General features: G+C 37.6%; 2 protein-coding genes across 5 annotated transcripts; both read left to right on the forward strand.

Annotated features, from left to right (window-relative positions):
• LOC125652345 (uncharacterized) lies at window positions 1–13,371 on the forward strand. 4 transcript variants are annotated; one of them, XM_048881490.2, is made up of 6 exons: window positions 1–86; window positions 270–424; window positions 4,253–4,409; window positions 6,574–6,737; window positions 8,696–9,026; window positions 13,231–13,371. In XM_048881490.2, exons 2-6 carry the CDS (start codon window positions 278–280, stop codon window positions 13,275–13,277), a joined length of 846 nt encoding a protein of 281 aa, XP_048737447.1. In that variant the 5' UTR covers window positions 1–86; window positions 270–277; the 3' UTR covers window positions 13,278–13,371. The 4 variants fall into 4 exon arrangements, with proteins under 4 accessions (XP_048737447.1, XP_056020482.1, XP_048737448.1 ...); XM_048881491.2 differs by having other exon boundaries at window positions 12–113; XM_056164507.1 differs by lacking the exon at window positions 13,231–13,371 and having other exon boundaries at window positions 8,696–12,419.
• A 2,469-nt stretch (window positions 13,372–15,840) lies between these two features.
• On the forward strand, window positions 15,841–16,344 carry LOC130054954 (craniofacial development protein 2-like). Its single transcript, XM_056166084.1, has one exon. It carries the CDS (start codon window positions 15,841–15,843, stop codon window positions 16,342–16,344), a length of 504 nt encoding a protein of 167 aa, XP_056022059.1.
• The last annotated feature ends 3,463 nt before the right edge of the window (window positions 16,345–19,807 follow it).

Here is a 19,807-nt window from a genome sequence, read left to right on the forward strand (position 1 = left end):
CTGTATAAAACGTCACAGATTGAAAACGTCAAACAAGCAATGGTGCCCGAGTTGGTCTGCTTTCCGATCAAATCAGCTGTATAGTGGTAATTTACTGTAGAGTTTAAAACCATGTAAGAGTATTGTCCAAATATCCCATGGTTATTATTCCGCATTATCAGTTTTCCCTCCTTTTAATGTGTTAAAGCGGTATTAAACGGTTATTGCGGTAATTCCTAATTCCGAGCACCACATTAAAAAATAACAAACAACTCTACTTTCATTTTAAGCTACCAAAATGCGCCCAGATGAACACAAATGGAAAAAAAGCGCAGAGTACAAAAGGAAACATGGGATAACGGAAGAAAATAAAAGATGTAAAAAAGGAAATGCTCATAAAGTATCGTTGAACTCGGCAAAAAACCCTGTTCAATGCGACAACTCGGTAAGCATGTAGTGATGTACATTTAGCAAGTTGGGAACACTTCCCCTACAGCGAGGTCTTCTCGCGAAAACGCGATTATCCCTCTCTAGTGAGAGTAAATATATCCCGTCCAACCGAGAAAAATACCCATGGAGTACAATTCTTCGTGTTTCATGTGAAAAGATGAAAAAGTGCTATTTCTGCAAATATACATTAATCAAAACAAAAACACTCACGATGTGCACAATGAATTTCAGACTGCTTCCCTCTTATGCAGCTACTTGATATCCAATTTCTTGACTATGTTCTCAATTTTATAGAAACAATTCGCGTCATGTTGAGTGTGTGTCGCACTTATTCAGCGCTGCATGGGATTTGCCATTATTTTCAATAAAGATGCCAAAACACCTGTTCATGGTAATGTTTTCTATTTTCTTGCTAAAGAGGGATAATCGCGTTTTAGCGAAAATATCTCGCTATAGAGGAAGTGTTCCCAACCTGTTTAGCCCTACCATGGCTAATTGTAAATTGTTGAGTTACACATTCGAAAAAAGCTAGGTTAGTTGCCTTTGCCTTTGTAAATTTCATGATCCCCAGGTTACTAGAGGTTCTGACTCCAGGATGGGAATCCCCTGAACCTATAAAAGATGTAGTGACCATATATAAAAAGAAGAAGGAACAAGAATTTCAGTTGAAAATGCATTAAAATGCACCATTTTGAATCAATCTTTTTAAAATTTCTCCGGGGGAGACCCCCCCCCCCCCATGGGAGGCGGTTAACCCCCTCCCATGCCTTTCCCCTTCAGCCCTTTAGGCCTCAAAATCCCCCCACAGTAAGGTCTAGATCTGCCACTGAGTTGGGTTTCAGGGTGGAGCCACAATTATTATTATAGTGGTTATTGTCTTTATCATTTGAAGGACTTTTTTAAGTTTACTGATACTGTATAAAAACAGAATGCATATTTAGGAAAAACAGAAAAGGTTGTACAAAAATTGATGAATTTCACAACCCCAGGGTTTTCACTTAAGGGTGGGTCCAAATACACGTTCTGAGATATCAGCTCTTCTGTGATGGAGGTACGTTCAATATTCTGTTGAAAGTTTGGGTGGGTACAAGATGTGTACATATATTATAGACTAGCTATGTGAATAAGGATAACAGTTATGAAAGTGTAAATTTTGTTTATATCAGCTGTTAGTATACATATCAAACTGACCATATCAAGAATACTATTTGTGTGAATTAGGCCATTATATGAAATATTAATCTATTTTTAATTATTTTCTCATCTGCACGATTTTTGTTTGAACTATTTTATTATCAAATAATCATAATCTTACTAAAATTGTGTGTCCCAGCAGTTTGGGTGGTTGCATGATGTCTGATAATCATGCATAATTAATTTTAAGCAATATATGAAGGCAGCGATAAGCATTTGTACCCACCGCGTGTGGAGAAAAGTATGTTTTGCGTCTCACTGTGCATATAAGAGTTCCACAAAGGGAAAGAACTATTTGGCAACTCGGAAATTGCGTATTAGTAATATCATTTGCTGATGATATACATATTATATTTATGTAAAGCTATTCATCATGTATATACACTTTTGAGGGCATTGAAGTTTTAAGAACCAACTTGTATTATACTGTTGCTGAATATTAGAATTTAGCTTCAATATTTTTAGAATAGGAATTTTTTTTCTAGATTTTTAGCCTAAGACCCTTAGACTAATGATACTTTTAAGGTGGCTCACTACACCCTGAAATAGTTTCTCAAATCAGTACGAATTGATTTAATCATAAAAGATATGATGATATGTAATAAGCATATATGTCAAAAAGGCATAAAATATGCAAATTTGGGGAAAAAACATGAATTTCAGAAATTTATTCCAACACATATGAACAAAAGACTGGTAGATTTGAACTCGAGACCTGTTGTTCACCAGCCCAATGCTTTAACCACTGAGATATGATGATGGACAAACAAATCAAGACGCAATTTCCGAGTTACCCAAAAGTTATTTCCCTTTGTCAAACTCTTTCGCATTTTATGACTTATGGTGGGTACACAATGTATACATTATATCGTAGACTGGCATTGTACATAACGATTACGTATGATTAATGTAATAAAAGCTTAACTTTTGTTTATATCAATCACTGGTATGCATATTCTGGCCATATCAAGCATAATTTGTTTGAATAAGATCATCAAATTGGCTATTGAATCATTATTCGTTTCCTCTTCTACATGAGTGACGCTTTTATCAAAGAAAGATGGCAATTAACAATATTTGTTTGAGTCATTTTTTTATCAATACTCATAAACTCACTAAAGTTGCCTTTTCCCTGAGATAGGATGGTCTCAGAAACTCTGGATATCATCTTTTAAGAAATAATACAATGATAGTAATAAGCAAATGTACCCACTGTCATCATATTTTATGTCATCATTTACGGAAGAGTTCGACAAAGGGAAATAACTCTTGGGGAATTCGGAACTTCCGTATTGATACAAATAATTTCACAAAACATTTAAATCGCCATCTTGTGATGTAGTGCTATAAAGGATATATGCTTTAGTGTAGTGAGCTACAAGATAAGGCCTGTGGGCTTCTTGTTTCAAAATCATAAACCTTTGGAGGGGAGAAAACCAAAAACATTCTTTTACCAACATCTACATCAGATAGAGTCTTGTTGTATCTGTTTTCTTATACCTTTATCATCAACAAAGTGACATGGATCAGAGAAACCTTGAAACAACAAAAAAACAACAACAACAACAACAAAACAACCCAGAATACTTAGTGTCACAGGGTCACTGTTTTGTTTTAAACAACACAATCTGACAAATGATTTATTTGAAGAATACAAGGGAAAAACCTAGAAAATATAAAAACACTCTCACAAACATGCACACAAGACAATATATATACATAAAACACAAAACATAAAGACATTAAAACATTTACGATAAACGATGGTCATAAGAAAAATATTAATACCATCACCATTATAATTATGTATGTTTAACAAGTAAATGAATTACAAGATGAATGTAAATCTTACCAGGCATCCAAATATTGTAAGTGAAAAAATTTTATCGTTACATTGAGTGAATCGATATACAAGACTGTCCAATATAACTGTAAAGGTATAAAGCTTAGAGTGGGGATTTTGGTGGGGTTTCTAACTTTATATAGTTCATAGGTTAGTAAAGACATGATGTATTCAGTAAAATCCATTGGTCCACAGTATTTTGAACTCAGACCAGGTCAGTCAAACATAAGAGTTAAACTAAAAATAGAAATAATTGCCATCTGTACAGTACAAACATTCACACTAATTCTCACATGCTTGAAAAACTAGTTTGTACTCAATTGGCTATGTGCGCCAATTGGAATATTGATATAATTATAGCACATAAATATATTTTAGATATACTGTGACTTAAGTAAAACTTCTTGCATGCATATTTACCCCCCCCCCCCCCCCCCCAACCTCCCATATGTACATGTATTGTATTATTGCAACTGGAAATCTCTCAAAACACGTTGTACAGTCAGTGTATATAAAATTTCAATGAAGATGGAAGAATATTCTCCGATGTATTAATTATTACAACTGGGAATTCTCCAGACATTTTGAGCAATAAGATCCACTGAAGATAGAGGAATGTTCCCCCATCAACATTTGAGATAGGCGAACACCCCTCTACCATACTTAATTTTCTCTATGACAAATTAGCTATAAAACCAAGAAAAAGTACTCCTGGAAATTCCTTTTTCATTCTGGAATGCATTAGAAGCAAATATTTTCATGGCATACAATTTTTATCTAAATTAGGATGACAACCAAGACAGTAGAAACTCTTATGCCACCAAATTTTCTAGACGGAAGTTGAGCAGTAATTGGGAGAAGTACGAGAGCCAAACTGAGGAGGATCCTTACATTGGACCGTTGCAAAAGGGAGAAAACTTTGAAAAACTCTTGAGATGTGCAGGTAATGAATTCGTCATAGCTCGGAAAACACAAGGTTTGATGTGCCAGTTTTGAGATTATATAGCTCTCCTGTGTAGGAGGTGCATTTAGTGTAACTTTGGATGCCTATAAATGGGACAAAGTGCAATCTGATTAAAATCAGATCCTCGATCCGCACGAAAAAAGAGAGGAGCGGATCGAGGATCTGATTTTAATCAGATTGGACAAAGTGGATCTTGCAGTAAGTGAGAAAGATGATAAAATGTATTAAAACCGACTTCTCGTTAAAATTTTAATGTAGGAAATATAAAATACTATCAAAAGGAATTATTTACCAAAGTGGGAACATAAATACAATGCCATATTTGCAGGTAAAATCCTAGGTATGATAGGTAGGTGCAACAAAATAATGTGATAAAATAAGAATTCCAAGTATTTAATTACTCCTTGAATACTTATCATTTACTTACATGTAGTTTGTGTATCAGTTGAAATTGGGTGATGAAACTGCGTATGAGAAACTTACTGAGCACATTCACTTATATAATGATGAGTATTTGTCCCACTCCTGCGTGTAAACAAGTTGTTTTGCGCCTTACTATGTACGAGAGTTCTCCAAAGGGAATTAACTCGGATGTATCTTGAAACCAGCGTATTCAAAGTAGACTAATTGTGCATGATACATGCAAAAGGATTGGAATCAAGCTCTTCCAACTTATTAAGATATTTTCTCTCCTACCCATACCGAAAAAAGTTATAACTAAGTTATCGGAGTTTGGAACCACTTCTTCAAATAAAGTTATACTTTACTTATAACTAAGTTCCTAAAAAGTTATACTCGTGTATAAGTTATCATCTTTTATTTCAACATGAATACAGCAAGTGCATAAAAGTTATCAAAAAGTTGTACTTCAACAAAGTTATACTTCATAAAAGTTACAAAATAGTTATCAAAAAGTTATACTTAAGTTATACTCATATAAACAGCTGGAACAAAGTTACAAAACAGTTATACCTAACAAAAGTTATGGAAAAAGTTACAAAAAAGCTAGATACATTAAACATTACAAAAGATGATTATACACGGGATATGTACTGCCTTCCATGTCACTTTTGATAAAACACAACATGGATTACAGTCAGCTAACCAATTTGTTATTTAATTGAACAAACACAATGCACATATAGGTGCAGATCCTAAGTAGTGCATGTGTAACCCTGTTTACAAGAGGTGGTGACGATGAGATGAAGTTGGGTGTACGTTAGGGCTTAGTGTAAAATGCTGACTCTAAAGCCTCCAAATTGGACCTACAAAATGGAGAAAGGGTGGAGCCTCTTGTCATTAGAGTTTGTCAAAGATGGAGCTTTTGAAGTGAATTTCAACACGTCATGGCTTATTCCATCTGTGATTTCAATTCCCTGTATCAAAGTAGACTGGTTTGCAGATAGCAGTATAGAGCCACTCCAGTTTATCAAACCACATAGTGACTGAAAGATCAACATTTACAAATTGACATTTGCTCTAAATCTCAATGATGAAGCATCTGTCAGGAATTTGAATTTCAGCTCAATATATTCAAACTTAAATTCCAAGTTCATGATGAAATATAGGCCTATATAAGTAATAAAAATGATATTATAAAACCACATTTTTCTTGCTAAACAGGACTCATATATTGTGATTTGCAAAGTGGAATTGTAAATTAAAGGTAAGAGGTGTTATGCCAGAAAAGAGAAATGGTAAAATAACAAATTACATGTAATTGCCCACATAATATCATCAGAGGGATATTATTGATGAAGTTAAACAGAAACAGCACCTGGGGTCTGATAATATGTGACATATGAGCTAATGCATTTGAAGTCCTGACAAATTTATAATTTGCATTTATGATTATCTACAAACAAGTTTCAAAGCAAAATTTGATAAGAATTATAAAAAGATGCAAAGGAACCATTTTCTTAGAGACTATTACCAGTATTTAAACAGTGCCCTATATGCTAAAATGACTTTGTAAATGCGTGAATATGCATTAGATTATCAGTGCTTCTTCAAATGTATTGTGCACACGTGAAAATTATCAGTGTTTCTTAAAATGTATGAATTAACCCAGGTGACCAATAAGGCTGGGCCTCTTGTTAAATATAAAGTCTAATTTGAAGTGTGTGAAATTCTGCCATTTTAGGAGCATCAGCAGCTCAGTTTCGATTCAAGGATGAAGTATTTTGGGAAGAGGACGATTCCAATCCACAGTGTGAACAGACGACAATTGATATGGTGGCTCTGGCTGACAGTCTGGATTGTCTAACTCTCTGTCAAAAGTTGAATCTTGGCAAGGAACATTTCACAGTAAGGAATCATACACATGTCAAATATAGGGTGCGCTTGTACACCCGGTGTAGTCGGTTTACACCTTATAATCAAGTGAAATTTGGTGTAGTGTAGTATATTCAATATGGATGTATTTTAATTTTTTTCCACAAAATGAAAAAATTAAATCAATTTTCCATTGTGAATGGGGCAGAACATCAGGCCATGAGAAAATACCAATAATCCCTGGGTTTTTTAGCTCACTTAAGCCAAAGGCTCATGTGAGCGTTTCTGATCAAAACTTTCTGTTGTTGTTGTAAACTTTCCACATTTTCATCTTCTTCTTCATAACCATCTGACCAATTTCAACCGAACTTGGCACAAAGCATTTTTGGGTGAAGGGGATTCAAGTTTGTTCAAATGAGAGGCAATGCCCCTCTCCTAGGGTTAATAGAAGTGAAATAGTGAAAATACACCAACAAATTATAAAAATTTTCTTCTCCAGAACCAGCAGGCTAACTTCAATCAAACTATTATCCTTGGGTGAAAGGGATTCAAATTTGTTCAAATGAAGGGCTATGTTCCCTTCACATAGTTGCCAACTCACCCGATTTCATTGGGTTACACCCGACATCAGGTGGGGCATTCATGTCCTTTGGACATATTTCTAGTTAGAATTATTACGCTCTCAAATTTTCACTTGTGTGCTTTCAACTAGTTCATGATCTGTTTATGGTTCATGGAGGAAAATGCAATTTGTAATATAGATTTAACACCATGTTCACTGAAAATGTTAAATAATTAGGGGGAGACATATTGTTTTTGTACTTTCTGTACTTTTTGTACTTTCTGTCCGTCCATCCATCTGTCCGTCTGTCACAAAATCTTCTCCTTCTATATGGCTTGTTGGATAGACTTGAAACTTTGCACAATGCTTCATTGTCATTTGTAGATGTGCATGTTGTCAAGACAGGAGGATCCAATTATTTTCCTAAAAGTTAAAGTGGATCTAAGAGGGTTGGAGGATGTAAAATAGCTTGTGAACATGTCTTCTCCTATATGGCTTATCTGATAGATTTAGAACTTTGTACAATGCTTAATTGCCATTTGTAGATGTGCATATTGTCAAGACAGGAGGATCCAATTATTTTTCTAAAAGTTAAAGTGGATCTAAGAGGGGTGGAGGATTTAAAATAGCTTGTGAACACTTCTCCTATATGTCTTATCTGATAGATTTGAAACTTTGTACAATGCTTCATGGCCATTGTTAGATGTGCATATTGTCGAAACAGGAGAATCCAATCATTTTCCTAAAAGTTATAGTGGATCTAAGAGGGGTGGAGGATGTTAAAATAGCTTGTGAATACTTCTCCTCCTATATGTCTTATCTGATAGACTTGACATTTTGTACATTACTTCAATGCCATTTGCAGATGTGCATATTGTAGGGATAGGAAGATCCAATTGTTACCCTTAAATTTATAGTGGATCTGAGGGGTGGAGGGTGTAAAATACATGTAGTTTGTGAACACTTCTCCTATGTGGCTTATCGGAATTCATAATGGCTATGTTCCTGCACATGTTTTCTCCTCCATATAATGCAGTACGTTAAGGGGAGGAGGTTTCATTTGGAGCACTTCCAATTTGGGGAGCTGGGGAGACAATTGTTTTTCATAAAAGCAATCTCTAGTTTCCTAGTTAAACTGTCTATTGTACATGCTTAAACAGGTGGAATAGTTTTGGAAAAAAATATTCAAGCTGATACACCTTTCAGAAAAATTTTTTGAACAGCACTTGAATGTATACGTGGTATATTGTTTTGTGTCTTGTGGTTTCATGATTTTCATTGAATTCAAGTTTTGATTGTACCAGACCACACAATCAAGTAATCCATGAAGTATATGTGAATGATAATTATGTAATAATCAATGCCTTTTTAATCAGTGACCATAAGTGCTACATTTCTTGAACAGCCAAAATTAAAATAATTTTTGCAGGTTGATCAACTGAAAGTCATTGAGAATCAAGCAATACAAAACAGTACTGCAGGCAGTACAGAGCATATTCGTCAAACACAGCTTGAAAGAGATCATATTGGATATACCAAAGAGAGCTGCAATGATCATAGTGATGCATGCATAAATGGGAAAGCTCAAACAAAATCAAACTCCACATGCAAGGACACTTACAATGGGAGTTCTACCATTGTGGCTTCAAATATGAAAACAGAGTTTCAGCATACCAGTGCTGATGACCTTGACCTGGATGCACTGTTGTCGATCGAAAGAATTGAAAAAACACCAAGTAATAAGCATTTAGATGCTACAGGTAAAGTTTTTTCATATCTTCTATGTAGCTTTTTTATGGCAAGACCTTTCATATCATGACATTTGACCCTGTGATCTTGAACTTTAGGAATTTGACCATCGTCGGAAACCCACGGTCGGTTGCTTTAATGTTTACCTACCGTGGGACACAAGGCAAGTATTTTCGCTGGAAGGTGTGTCTTGGATTTTATATGCAATTGGTCGCTTTACCATTCCTTATTGCGATATTCAACCAATGAAAAGGCCCCTTATTTTCAGTCCTCGGTAGCATAGAAAAACATGCTTTCGAAGCCAAGATTTTGACTACGTTTAAGTTGGACAAGTTACAAAACTTTCAGCGAGATGCTTTATCTCCATTATTGAAGCGGAGGGTGTATTTGTGTCTATAAAGACAGAGGAGGAAAAAGCCTGTGTTACCAAGTGTTTACTATCGTACTACGTACGAGTCTATGTACAGGTCTACATGTTCAGCACGAGTTCGTAGTTACATCATACGGTAGCAATGGTTTCCGGATGATAACTCAGAAAGTTTAAATCCGAATCAAATGAAACTTTGATATATTGTTGGGTACCAGGTAAGGAAGACCCCTATTGATTTTGGAGGTCAAAGGTCAAGGTCACAGTGACAGAATATAGAATGAAAATTTCAGAAATATTTGGTTTCCGGATGATAACTCAGAAAGTTTAAATTCGAATCAAATGATACTTAAAGATTTTGTTGGGTACCAGGTAAGGAAGACCCCTATTGATTTTGGAGAAAATGGGTCAAAGGTCAAGGTCACAGTGACCGAAAATAGAATTAAAATTCAAAAAAAAAAAGTTTCCGGAGAATAACTTGAAATTTTTTAATTTGAATCAAATGAAACTTGGTTATATTGTTGGATACCAGCAAAGCAAGGCCCCTATTGATTTTGGAGAAAAAAAGTCAAAGGTCAAGGTCACAGTGACCAAAAATAGATTGAAAACTTCAGACAAATATGGTTTCTGGACAGTAACTTGAAAAGTTTAAAACTGAAATTAGTTCTTCATAATTATAAATATACCACATCATTCCTGACTTTACAATGTATCCCATGCAACTCGGCTTATGCACTCCTGGGTGCATATATTGATTTTTTTTAAACAGACTTGGTATTTCATCATTTTCTATAGGTATGTTAAACTTACGTATTAAGTACTGCCGTAATTTGTTCTCTTTGTGTTGTCGGCACAATTTGAGCCAGTAATTGTGACCTTCTTTACACACCTCTCTCTTGTAAACACAATTGATGTCTCACGTACGCTAATTACAAAATGACATGTGAACGGGATTGTAAGACCATATCTTCATTCAAATTTGCATCTAATCTTTAAATTGCATCATGCATGACTGATTTTATTCACATGCCATGACGCAGTGATGATAATAAACATACTAGAGGCGGATCCAGATTTTCCGAAGGGGGGGGGGGGGACACATGTAAAAGTGAAGTATTAGTTAAAATAATCAGCCACTTTGGGTGCCATATCTGGAGTTTTCATCTATATATCTTTGATAGTGGCACAACAAAACACACACACTTTCATGGGCGCCGCCATTACAGCTGACACTTTGGGTACCGGGAATATTTATGGCGATTCTCATTGGTCCTCGATAGGTCACATAAGGTCACACATTTGAATGAGTTATGCGAAAATATATCGGGGTTACGTCCCACGGGAGGTAAATGTAGTACGTGGGTTTTCAACGATGGAGTTTGACCTACTTTTAAGAAAACATAACCTATTATATATATTCAGAACTATCATACTAGGTGGGGCTTTCATTATTTGTATATAGATTCTTTATGACAAGATCTTGTACACAATGGTGTTTGATCTTTAAACCTTAGAGTTTGACCTACTTTAAAAAAAAAAAATGCCCTATTCAATATCTCTTGAATGATTTAAGGTAGATCTTTCATATTTTGTATATAGATTTCTTACAGCAAGACTTTTCATATCATACTGTGAATTTTGACCTTCTGATCTTGGAATTTGACCTACTTTTAAGAAAATGGAATCTGTTAAATTTCTTCAGAAATTTTGATGGTAGGTGTTTCATATTTTGTATATAGATTTTTTTATGACAATACTTTGACCCACTTTCTTGAAGACTTGACCTATTTAATATCCCCTGAAGTATTTAAGATAAAGCTTTCATATATTTGTATAAATTCTTTATGGCAAGACTTTGTTATACTTTGCTGTTTGACCTTGTGACCTTGAAGTTGGACTTATCTTTAATATTAAAAAATGTGATCTATTCAATATCTCCTGAACTATTAAAGAGAGAGCTTTCATATTTTGTATATAGATTTCTTATGGCAAGGTCACCATGATCAATAACATTGTGACCTTGATCTTATCCAGAATAGCAAGATCATGTTAGTCATATTGATGTTGAGGCATCTCTGTGTTATGTTGTGATCCTTTGGGGCTCGGTTGAGTCCTCAATATGTGGTTAAAATTCTCATGGGAATAAAGATTGATTAAAACAATCTTTAAAAAATCACAAATGAACAATGGCAAGGCCAAGGTGACTCAGGTGAGTGATGTGGCCCATGGGCCTCTTTTTCTGTTTCCTCTGAACACAGATCATTTTGTTTGGATCTGCAGTTGTTGAAAAATAAAATTTCTGTCTTCTTGTCCTTCCATGCCATCACACACAGCTCATTCTTTTGCATGATCTTGAAGTCCCCATGGGTTTTAGCTCACCTGAGCTTTTCTGATTTCCCATTCTCCAACATCCGTCTGTAACTTTCATACTTTTGACTTCTCCTCAAGAACCACTGGGCGAATTTCAACCAAATTTGGTTCAAATCATCCTTGTGTGAAGGGGATTCAAATTTGTTCAAATGAAGTACCATGCCCCCTTAAAAAGGGAGATAATCACAAAAATGCCAAAATAGGGTGGGGTCAATTAAATACCATCTTCTCAAGAACCACTGAGCCAGAAAAACTGAAATTTATATGAAAACTTCTTGAGATAGTGAAGATTCAAATTTGTTAAAATCATGACCCCTGGGGGTAGGGTGGGGCCACAATAGGGGATCAAATTTTTTACATGCAAATATATCAGAGGAAATCTTTAAAAGTCTTCTTCTCAATAACCAATTAGCCATATTAGTGGAGATTTACCTGAAAGCTGCCTGGTATAAAGTAGGTTCAAGTTTGTTCAGATCATGGCATCCGGGGGTAGGGTGGGGCTACAAAAGGGAATCAAAATTTCACATGCTGATATATAGGAAAATATCTTCTCCAGAAGTAATGGGCCAATTTCAACCAAACTTGATACACATCATGCTTGGGTGAAGGGGATTCAAGTTGTTCAATTAAAGGGCCATGTCCTCTTCAAAGGGGAGATAATCACAAACAGGCAAATATAGAGTGGGGTCATTTAAAAATCTTCTCAAAAACCACTGGACCAGAATGTTGAAATTTACATGGAAGTTTTCACATATAGAGTAGATTCATGTTTGCTCTCGTTTGAAATCGGCATTTTACAAATTTTGTGGTCGTTATAATCATTTAGTTGGCCATTAAACCTATCATTGGGTCAAATGCTGTCTGACATGTTTCATACCGATTGTTACTACTGCCAGGACGTTCTTGGCACACTTATTTGTACTACAGATGACTCCATTTACCTGATCAAGACATAAGGCTCACGGCAGGTGTGACTTGTTGACATGGGATGCATAATCCTCCTAGGCACCTGATCCCATCTCTGATATGTCCAGGGGTCCATGTTTGCTCAAGTCTTTATTTTGTATTCCTTATATGAGTTATGAAATTGATCACTGTTCATTATCTACACCTTTCATGGGCACAGTAAAATATTGACCTCTAGTTTACATCATTCAAAATGTCATCAAACTCTTCTCACAGGCACCTGTTTCGGCCATGAGCGCTAAGCATAAGTCTAAATTTGTGATACTTCACCTACAGCTGGTGACGTCTCAATATGAGTGAAAAATTCTCGACGGGACGTAAAAAAAATCAACCAGTCATGTTATTACTTCAAAAGACCTCGCTTCTACTGGTAGTAATATCCAGTGTCAGTGATACAAAGTGAACTTATAAAAATTAATTCAATTTTCAAAGGAGAGAGTTTCGTATATTGTGTCACTGACCCTCCGGCATTAGGCGTGTATTTAATTAATTTTTTATCTTTTCATTTACAGGTGATGACCTGGAGGACTGGTTAGATAGTATTCTGGATAAGGAATAGAACTTTGTTGTATTACTCTACATGTAAAATGCTGCATTATTTCATCAGTCTCATATGAACGTCATTGTGAATTAAATATATTGTACTAAAATCATCCTATGTTTTAATAGTTATTTGAGTTCAAAGCAAAACTTCTAGCCTCAGGGTAGGTCACACTTTTTGTTCAATTATGTTGATACATGTATGTATGTACCAAGTTGTTTATAATTTGAAAGAACTAGACCCTATTCAACCTAGCTACGTCAATGAAGTCATTAAAAAGTGCGAGTTTTCGTCGTATGGGGCTTTAACGTAGTACTCTACATCGTCATAATGGCTGACTTCCTTTAAAAACATGGATGACAAAATCGATATCAGCAATATTTGACTCTTCCTTTTCCATTTAAATACCTAGCCGAGTAGTTCAGTAGGTTAGAATACCGACTGCTGAACTGTAGGTCGCAGGTTCGAGTCCAGCAGGGGTTTTAAAATTTTTTCAGATTACCTTCTACTAAAATTGTATTTTTTGACAAAATAAAGTAAATTTGAAAATTCAAAATATTTTTGTACATATCCTACACTTTTCATCTACATCAAATTTCTCTGGTGTAGCACACCTCCTTAATGAATGTTTGAAGGTATGTTTGGACACAAGTATACATGTAGTAGAAAAATATGAGTAGGATTTTTTTAATATTAAATTTATGAGACGGCGATGCAAGAATACAACTATATAAGTCCTCAACTGTGCGCATTTTTTTCCTTGCGCTGTACATCGAACGTTTTTGTAAGGGGTGGGTCTGTAACTCTCTGATCCGTCTCAATATTTTTTTCAGAGAGGTACAGTTCTGCAGTTCAACCAATATCAGTAAAATTAGCTACCAATGACTGGCTACTTGAGAAAAGGTGGCCATTAGTAGGCGGCTACATGTAAGTGAGAAAAGATAGCTACTAGTGGTGCCCAGCGATGAGTTTATAAATTGATATGAAGAAAACCCAATCACGTTCACACCTACTTATTGTTTCAAAGAAGGATTTGTGGCGACCATCAATACTAGTTTACAGCGATGAGAGGTTTCTACTGAATGCATTACTATGCAAATCATTTAGAAACCTTCAATTGCGTAATTTTACCTGCAATCATCGTTTATTTTAGTTTTCACGGGCTATTTTTAATTTCAAAATAATGATAAAAACAACTCATTTGTAGAATGCATTTTTAATCATGAAATATAAGACATGACATTAACGACAAACTGACATCTCAATTGAATGACAAACGGGATGATTTCAGCTTCTCCATCGTCAACTTCCCATATTTATGTAGCAATATTCCATTATCACCTGCATATGATCCATCTCAACTGATTCGATAGGTAAGAGCTTGTTCTGCGTATGGTCAGTTTTTAAATCGAGACAAGCTACTGACAAACAAGTTGATGGTACAGGGGTTTCAACAGTCTCGTTTAAAGTGTCAGAAAATGATATAAAATATTAAAACAAATGAGTTCGATACTTCCTATAGGTGTTTTCACTGAATTGGAGGAACAGCTCCAGATCACGGGTATTTATATTGCAGTTGTGTCCGATATCTGCAATAATTGAATAATAACAGAATACTTGCAGGTGTAGAATGAGTTGAATAATGACACTTCAATTTCGGTGTGTTTTGTTCTGTTCCGCTAAATACTAATATCCATTGGTATTTAGCGAAACGGAATGGAACCAGAAAATGCTTGCTTAAGAAATGAACATAACTTTTGAGCTGTTCATGGTCAGTATGAACGGATTTGGATTTGAGGTAAATTCTTTGAATCGCTCTAGCGATTCGCAGAGAATTTGCCTCAATATTGACCATGAACAGCTCAAAAGTGATGTTCATTTCTTATATTTATATTCATTTACTAAAACACCGTTTGTTTACATTGCTTCTATTTTGTTGCATAAAACGAACTCCTAGCCTCAGTCACAGTAGTTATTGTGACGTACGTTTACACAGACATGACGTCACATTTCGTCTCATCCTCCCTTGTATCAACATTGCAAGGTGCACTGTATTTTGGAGGTAGGAGACCGCAAGATCGGGATGATAATCCACGTAAGTTTACAATCTTAATCCAAAGGTGTGACTTGCGAAATCTTTGTAACAGATGTTCTATTTTTTTTTTCAAATTGTTACTCTCAGTCTCGTGCTTTAAGCTAATTCATAATCCGTTCATAGTCAATGTGAACGGATTGTGTCGCGCGCTGAAATTGGTTTATTCATAAAGGAAAATGCAATTTGTAATATAAATATAAGGGTATGAATTGTAACTTGTTAGTAACCTCGTAAATTTCTAGTCCCGTTTTTGAGGTTTTTAGTTGCCACTATTATCTATAAATTAGTGACAACTAAACCCCTCTTCAGCGGGGACCATGACGCGTGCTGGTGAAAGCCTTCGGGAAGCCAACTCGTCGACTAGTCTTCTTACAACCAAGGCCAAACCAGGATAGGGACCTGGAACATCAGAACCCTAAACGAGAGCGGCAAATCGTCGCAGGTGGCCAGAGAGATGAAGAGATACAACATAAAGGTTCTTGGACTATGCGAGACCCGATGGAACGGATACGGCCAGACCAGACTGTCTTCAGGAGACACCATCTCTATTCCGCACATGAAGACATGGACCACGATCACACCCAAGGAGTCGCGCTTCTGTTGGCGCCGGAGGCTATGAGAGCGCTGGTGGCATGGGAACCCGTCTCACCAAGACTTATGGCAGCCAGGTTCCACTCCAAGGGAAGGAAGACCACAGTCATACAGTGTTATGCACCAACTTACGTAACACAGGAAGAAGAAAAGGAAGACTTCTACAGTTCTCTGCAGTCGGTTTTGGACCGGACTCCGCGAAGAGACATGAAGATCGTCATGGGCGACTTGAACGCCAAGGTGGGTGACGACAACACAGGCAAAGTATTCATCATGGGCAGACATGGCGTAGGTACATGCAACGAAAACGGAGAGCTGTTCACAGACTTCTGTTCCTTCAACGACCTAGTCATAGGCGGCACCATCTACCCACACAAAAAGATCCACAAGACCACTTGACCTTTACCAGATGGAAAGACTGACAATCAGATCGACCACTTCACTATCGACCGCAAGTGGAGACGAAGTGTGCAGGACGTCAGAGCAAGGCGCGGCGCCGACGCAGCCTCGGATCATCAGTTGCTAGTGGCGACACTAAAGACCAAGCTCCTTTTGTGACTCTGCAGGAAGACCACACCACAAGTTCAACACACAGTATCTGAAAGACAGGAAGAAAATAGAAGAGTTCAACTGTGAAGTCAGGAACAGGTTCGAGACGCTAGTAGATCTGGCCGAAGAGACAGTAGAAACCACTGGACAGAAGTACAGAAAACCTGGAAGGAGGCTTGCACCAAAGTCCTGGGGAGGAAAGAGAGAGAGAGAGAGCAGAAGGAGTGGTTGACGAATGAAACCTGGGAGAAGATATAGAGGAGAGAGTTGAAACAGGGAATCAACAGATGTCACGATCAACAAATGAAGGCGGACCTCAGAGCACAATATTGGGAGCTGAACCGAGAAGTGAAGAAGAGCGCAAGGCATGACAAAAGGGCAATTTGTGCACAATCTGACAGAAGAGACAGAAACAGCAGCCAGACAGAACAACATGAAAAGAGTGTATGAGATCACCAGGGCCCTGTCAGGAAAGAAATTCAACCCGAGTAAACCAGTCAAGGACAAGAGCAGGAAAATCGACGAGGAGCAAAGAAGAAGATGGGTGGAGCATTTTGAAGAAGTCCTCAACCGACCACCACCGCAAGCAGTTCCCGACATAACACCAGCAGAAGAGCCCCTCAGCATCAACACCAATCCACCAACCAAGGCAGAGATCATCAAAGCCATCAAGTCCTTGAAGAATGGTAAGGCAGCAGGTCCGGACGGCATCCCCCTAGAAGCTCTAAAAGTCGAAGCGGCAACAGCAGCAGAGATGTTACATCGTCTTCTTGTGAAGATATGGGAACAGGAGCAAGTGCCTGCCGACTGGAAGCTTGGGTACCTGGTGAAGCTTCCGAAGAAAGGCTACCTCTCCCAGTGCAGCAACTGGCGAGGAATCATGCTGCTGTCCATTCCTAGCAAATTGCTCACAAGAATCGTCCTGGAGAGAATGAAGGAGGAATTGGACAAGGAGCTGAGAGCAGAGCAGGCAGGCGCGATCGTGCACGGACCATATCGCCACTCTGCGTATCATCATTGAGGAATGCGCAGAGTGGCAGTCTCCCTTCTACACGACCTTTGTCGACTTCGAGAAAGCAGTCGACAGGGAGACTATCTGGAAGCTGATGCAGGACTACGGAATCCTACAGAAGTTCATCAGTATCACCAAGAAGCTGTACGAGGACTCACCTGCCAGATCATCCACAACAGGAAGATGACCAACCCCTTCGAAGTGAAGACAGAAGCGAGTCAAGGCTGTATACTGTCGCCGACAATTTTCCTGATCGTCATAGACTGGATCATGAGAAGAACCACAGAGGGCAGGAACACCGGCATCCAGTGGACCCTCACCAAACATATAGAGGACCTGGATTTTGCGGATGACATCAGCCTTCTGTCTCACAAGTACCAATTCACACCCAATCCAAGCTAACCCGACTAGCGGAGGAGGCAGAAAAGACCGGTTTGAAGATCAACATCAAGAAAACAGGTGATGCGGATGAACAACCGACGCAACCAACCACTGCAGCTACACGGAAAGGACCTCGTGGAAACCGACGGCTTCGTCTATCTAGGAAGCGTGGTCAACATTGATGGCGGCGTAGACGAGGACGTTAAGAGCCGGATCAACAAAGCAAGGGTAGCGTTCAACACCCTACGACCCATCTGAAACTCCAGAGCCCTATCCCAGCGCAGCAAGGTCCGCATCTTTAACACCAACAAGTGCTTGCGCCACATCCTCAATATCAGGTGTCTGGAGAAGATCTCGAACGTAGACCTATGGAAAAGAGCCAGCCAGAATCCGATCGGCCAGGACATCAAGAAAATAAAATGGGGCTGGATAGGTCATTCGCTCCGCAAACCAACTGACAACGTCACAAGACAAACACTAGAGTGGAACCTACAAGGAAAAAGGAAAGTGGGACGGCCCAAACAGTCGTGGAGAAGATCCGTCGAGAGCGAAGTGAAGGAAACCGGAATGACGTGGACTCAGCTGAAGAGAACAGCCCAGAATAGAGTCCGTTTGGCGTGGTGTTGTTGCAGCCCTTTGCTCCACGGGGAGCCAACAGAAATAAGTCAAGTAAGTCATTATTTATAAAGAAAATTTTACATTGATCCCGATTTTTTGTTTTCATTGACAACTCCACATACTTTCAGAGTGATCAACTAATAAACCGAAGAATAAAGAAAGATTCAATATAAACGGGAAAACAATGTGACATTAATTTACAAGAGACTACCCATAACAATATCAAAGAAACCCAAGTATTCAAAATCTTACCTAACATGTATTTTTTAAAGGACCTTCCCACTTTAGCTGTAGCCTGTGGTCCCTTTTTACCATCCCTCTTTGCAAAGAAAAAAATTGATTTATCTATTATAAAACTTCTTGGTAAATAATAAACACTGATGTATCTCCAGTAAGCGTACAGTCCATTTCCCCTGGGATATTGGAAAACTATTATTTAAATGGTCACCCTTAGCCTGAAAACTACAGAATTACTACCTGAGGTCGATACAGGTAAATGAGTTAGAGTGAAAACGTATAGTTTTTGTAGATTTTTATTGTATTTATTTTTATGAATTTCATCACCAGCACAAGATTGTCCAGTTTTGCCTTTTGGATATAATTTTCTTTATTACAAAAACGACTTATAGTAGGAAATCAGAACAACTTTATGCTCGATATAAACAAAGGCTTTTAAAACCGGTCATTCGATGAATATCAACAGATCCCCCCCCCCCCCCCCGAAAAAAACCCACCCCGATTTCAAAAGACGGCATACATGTAGCTCTTAATGTTATCGAACTTTTCAGTAAAATAAAATGCCAAACCTCAAAGTTTAGGTATTAATGATAATCTTGGGGCATTGTAAATTGCATAATTCAAACTGATGTTTTACTAAATTATCAGGGACCGTATGTCACGACTATAGTAGGGAGGTCCTTTGCGAGGAAATGCCCCAAAATATCATGATATATATAATGTGACGAAATCTTTTATGAAAACAAGAGACTACTTGCATGTATCGTGTCATACCTGCTGTGACACGGGGCCTTGGTTTTTGCGGTCTCATCCGAAGGACCGTCCCATTTAGTCGACAAGCAAGGGGGGTACTGAGGACCTATTTCTAACCCGGATCCCCACGGGAATACGGGAGAGGAACAAATATTCATCACTGCATAAGTGAATGTGTTCAGTAAGTTTCTCATACATAGTTTCATCACCCGAATTCAACTGATACACAAACTAAGTAAACAATAGGTATTCAGGGAGTAGTTATAGGTATACATGGATTGTTATAACGTGTTATTTCGTTGCTCGTATGTA

Source organism: Ostrea edulis, chromosome 5 (assembly GCF_947568905.1).
Source record: "Ostrea edulis chromosome 5, xbOstEdul1.1, whole genome shotgun sequence".
Classification (NCBI taxonomy): Eukaryota; Metazoa; Mollusca; class Bivalvia; order Ostreida; family Ostreidae; genus Ostrea; species Ostrea edulis.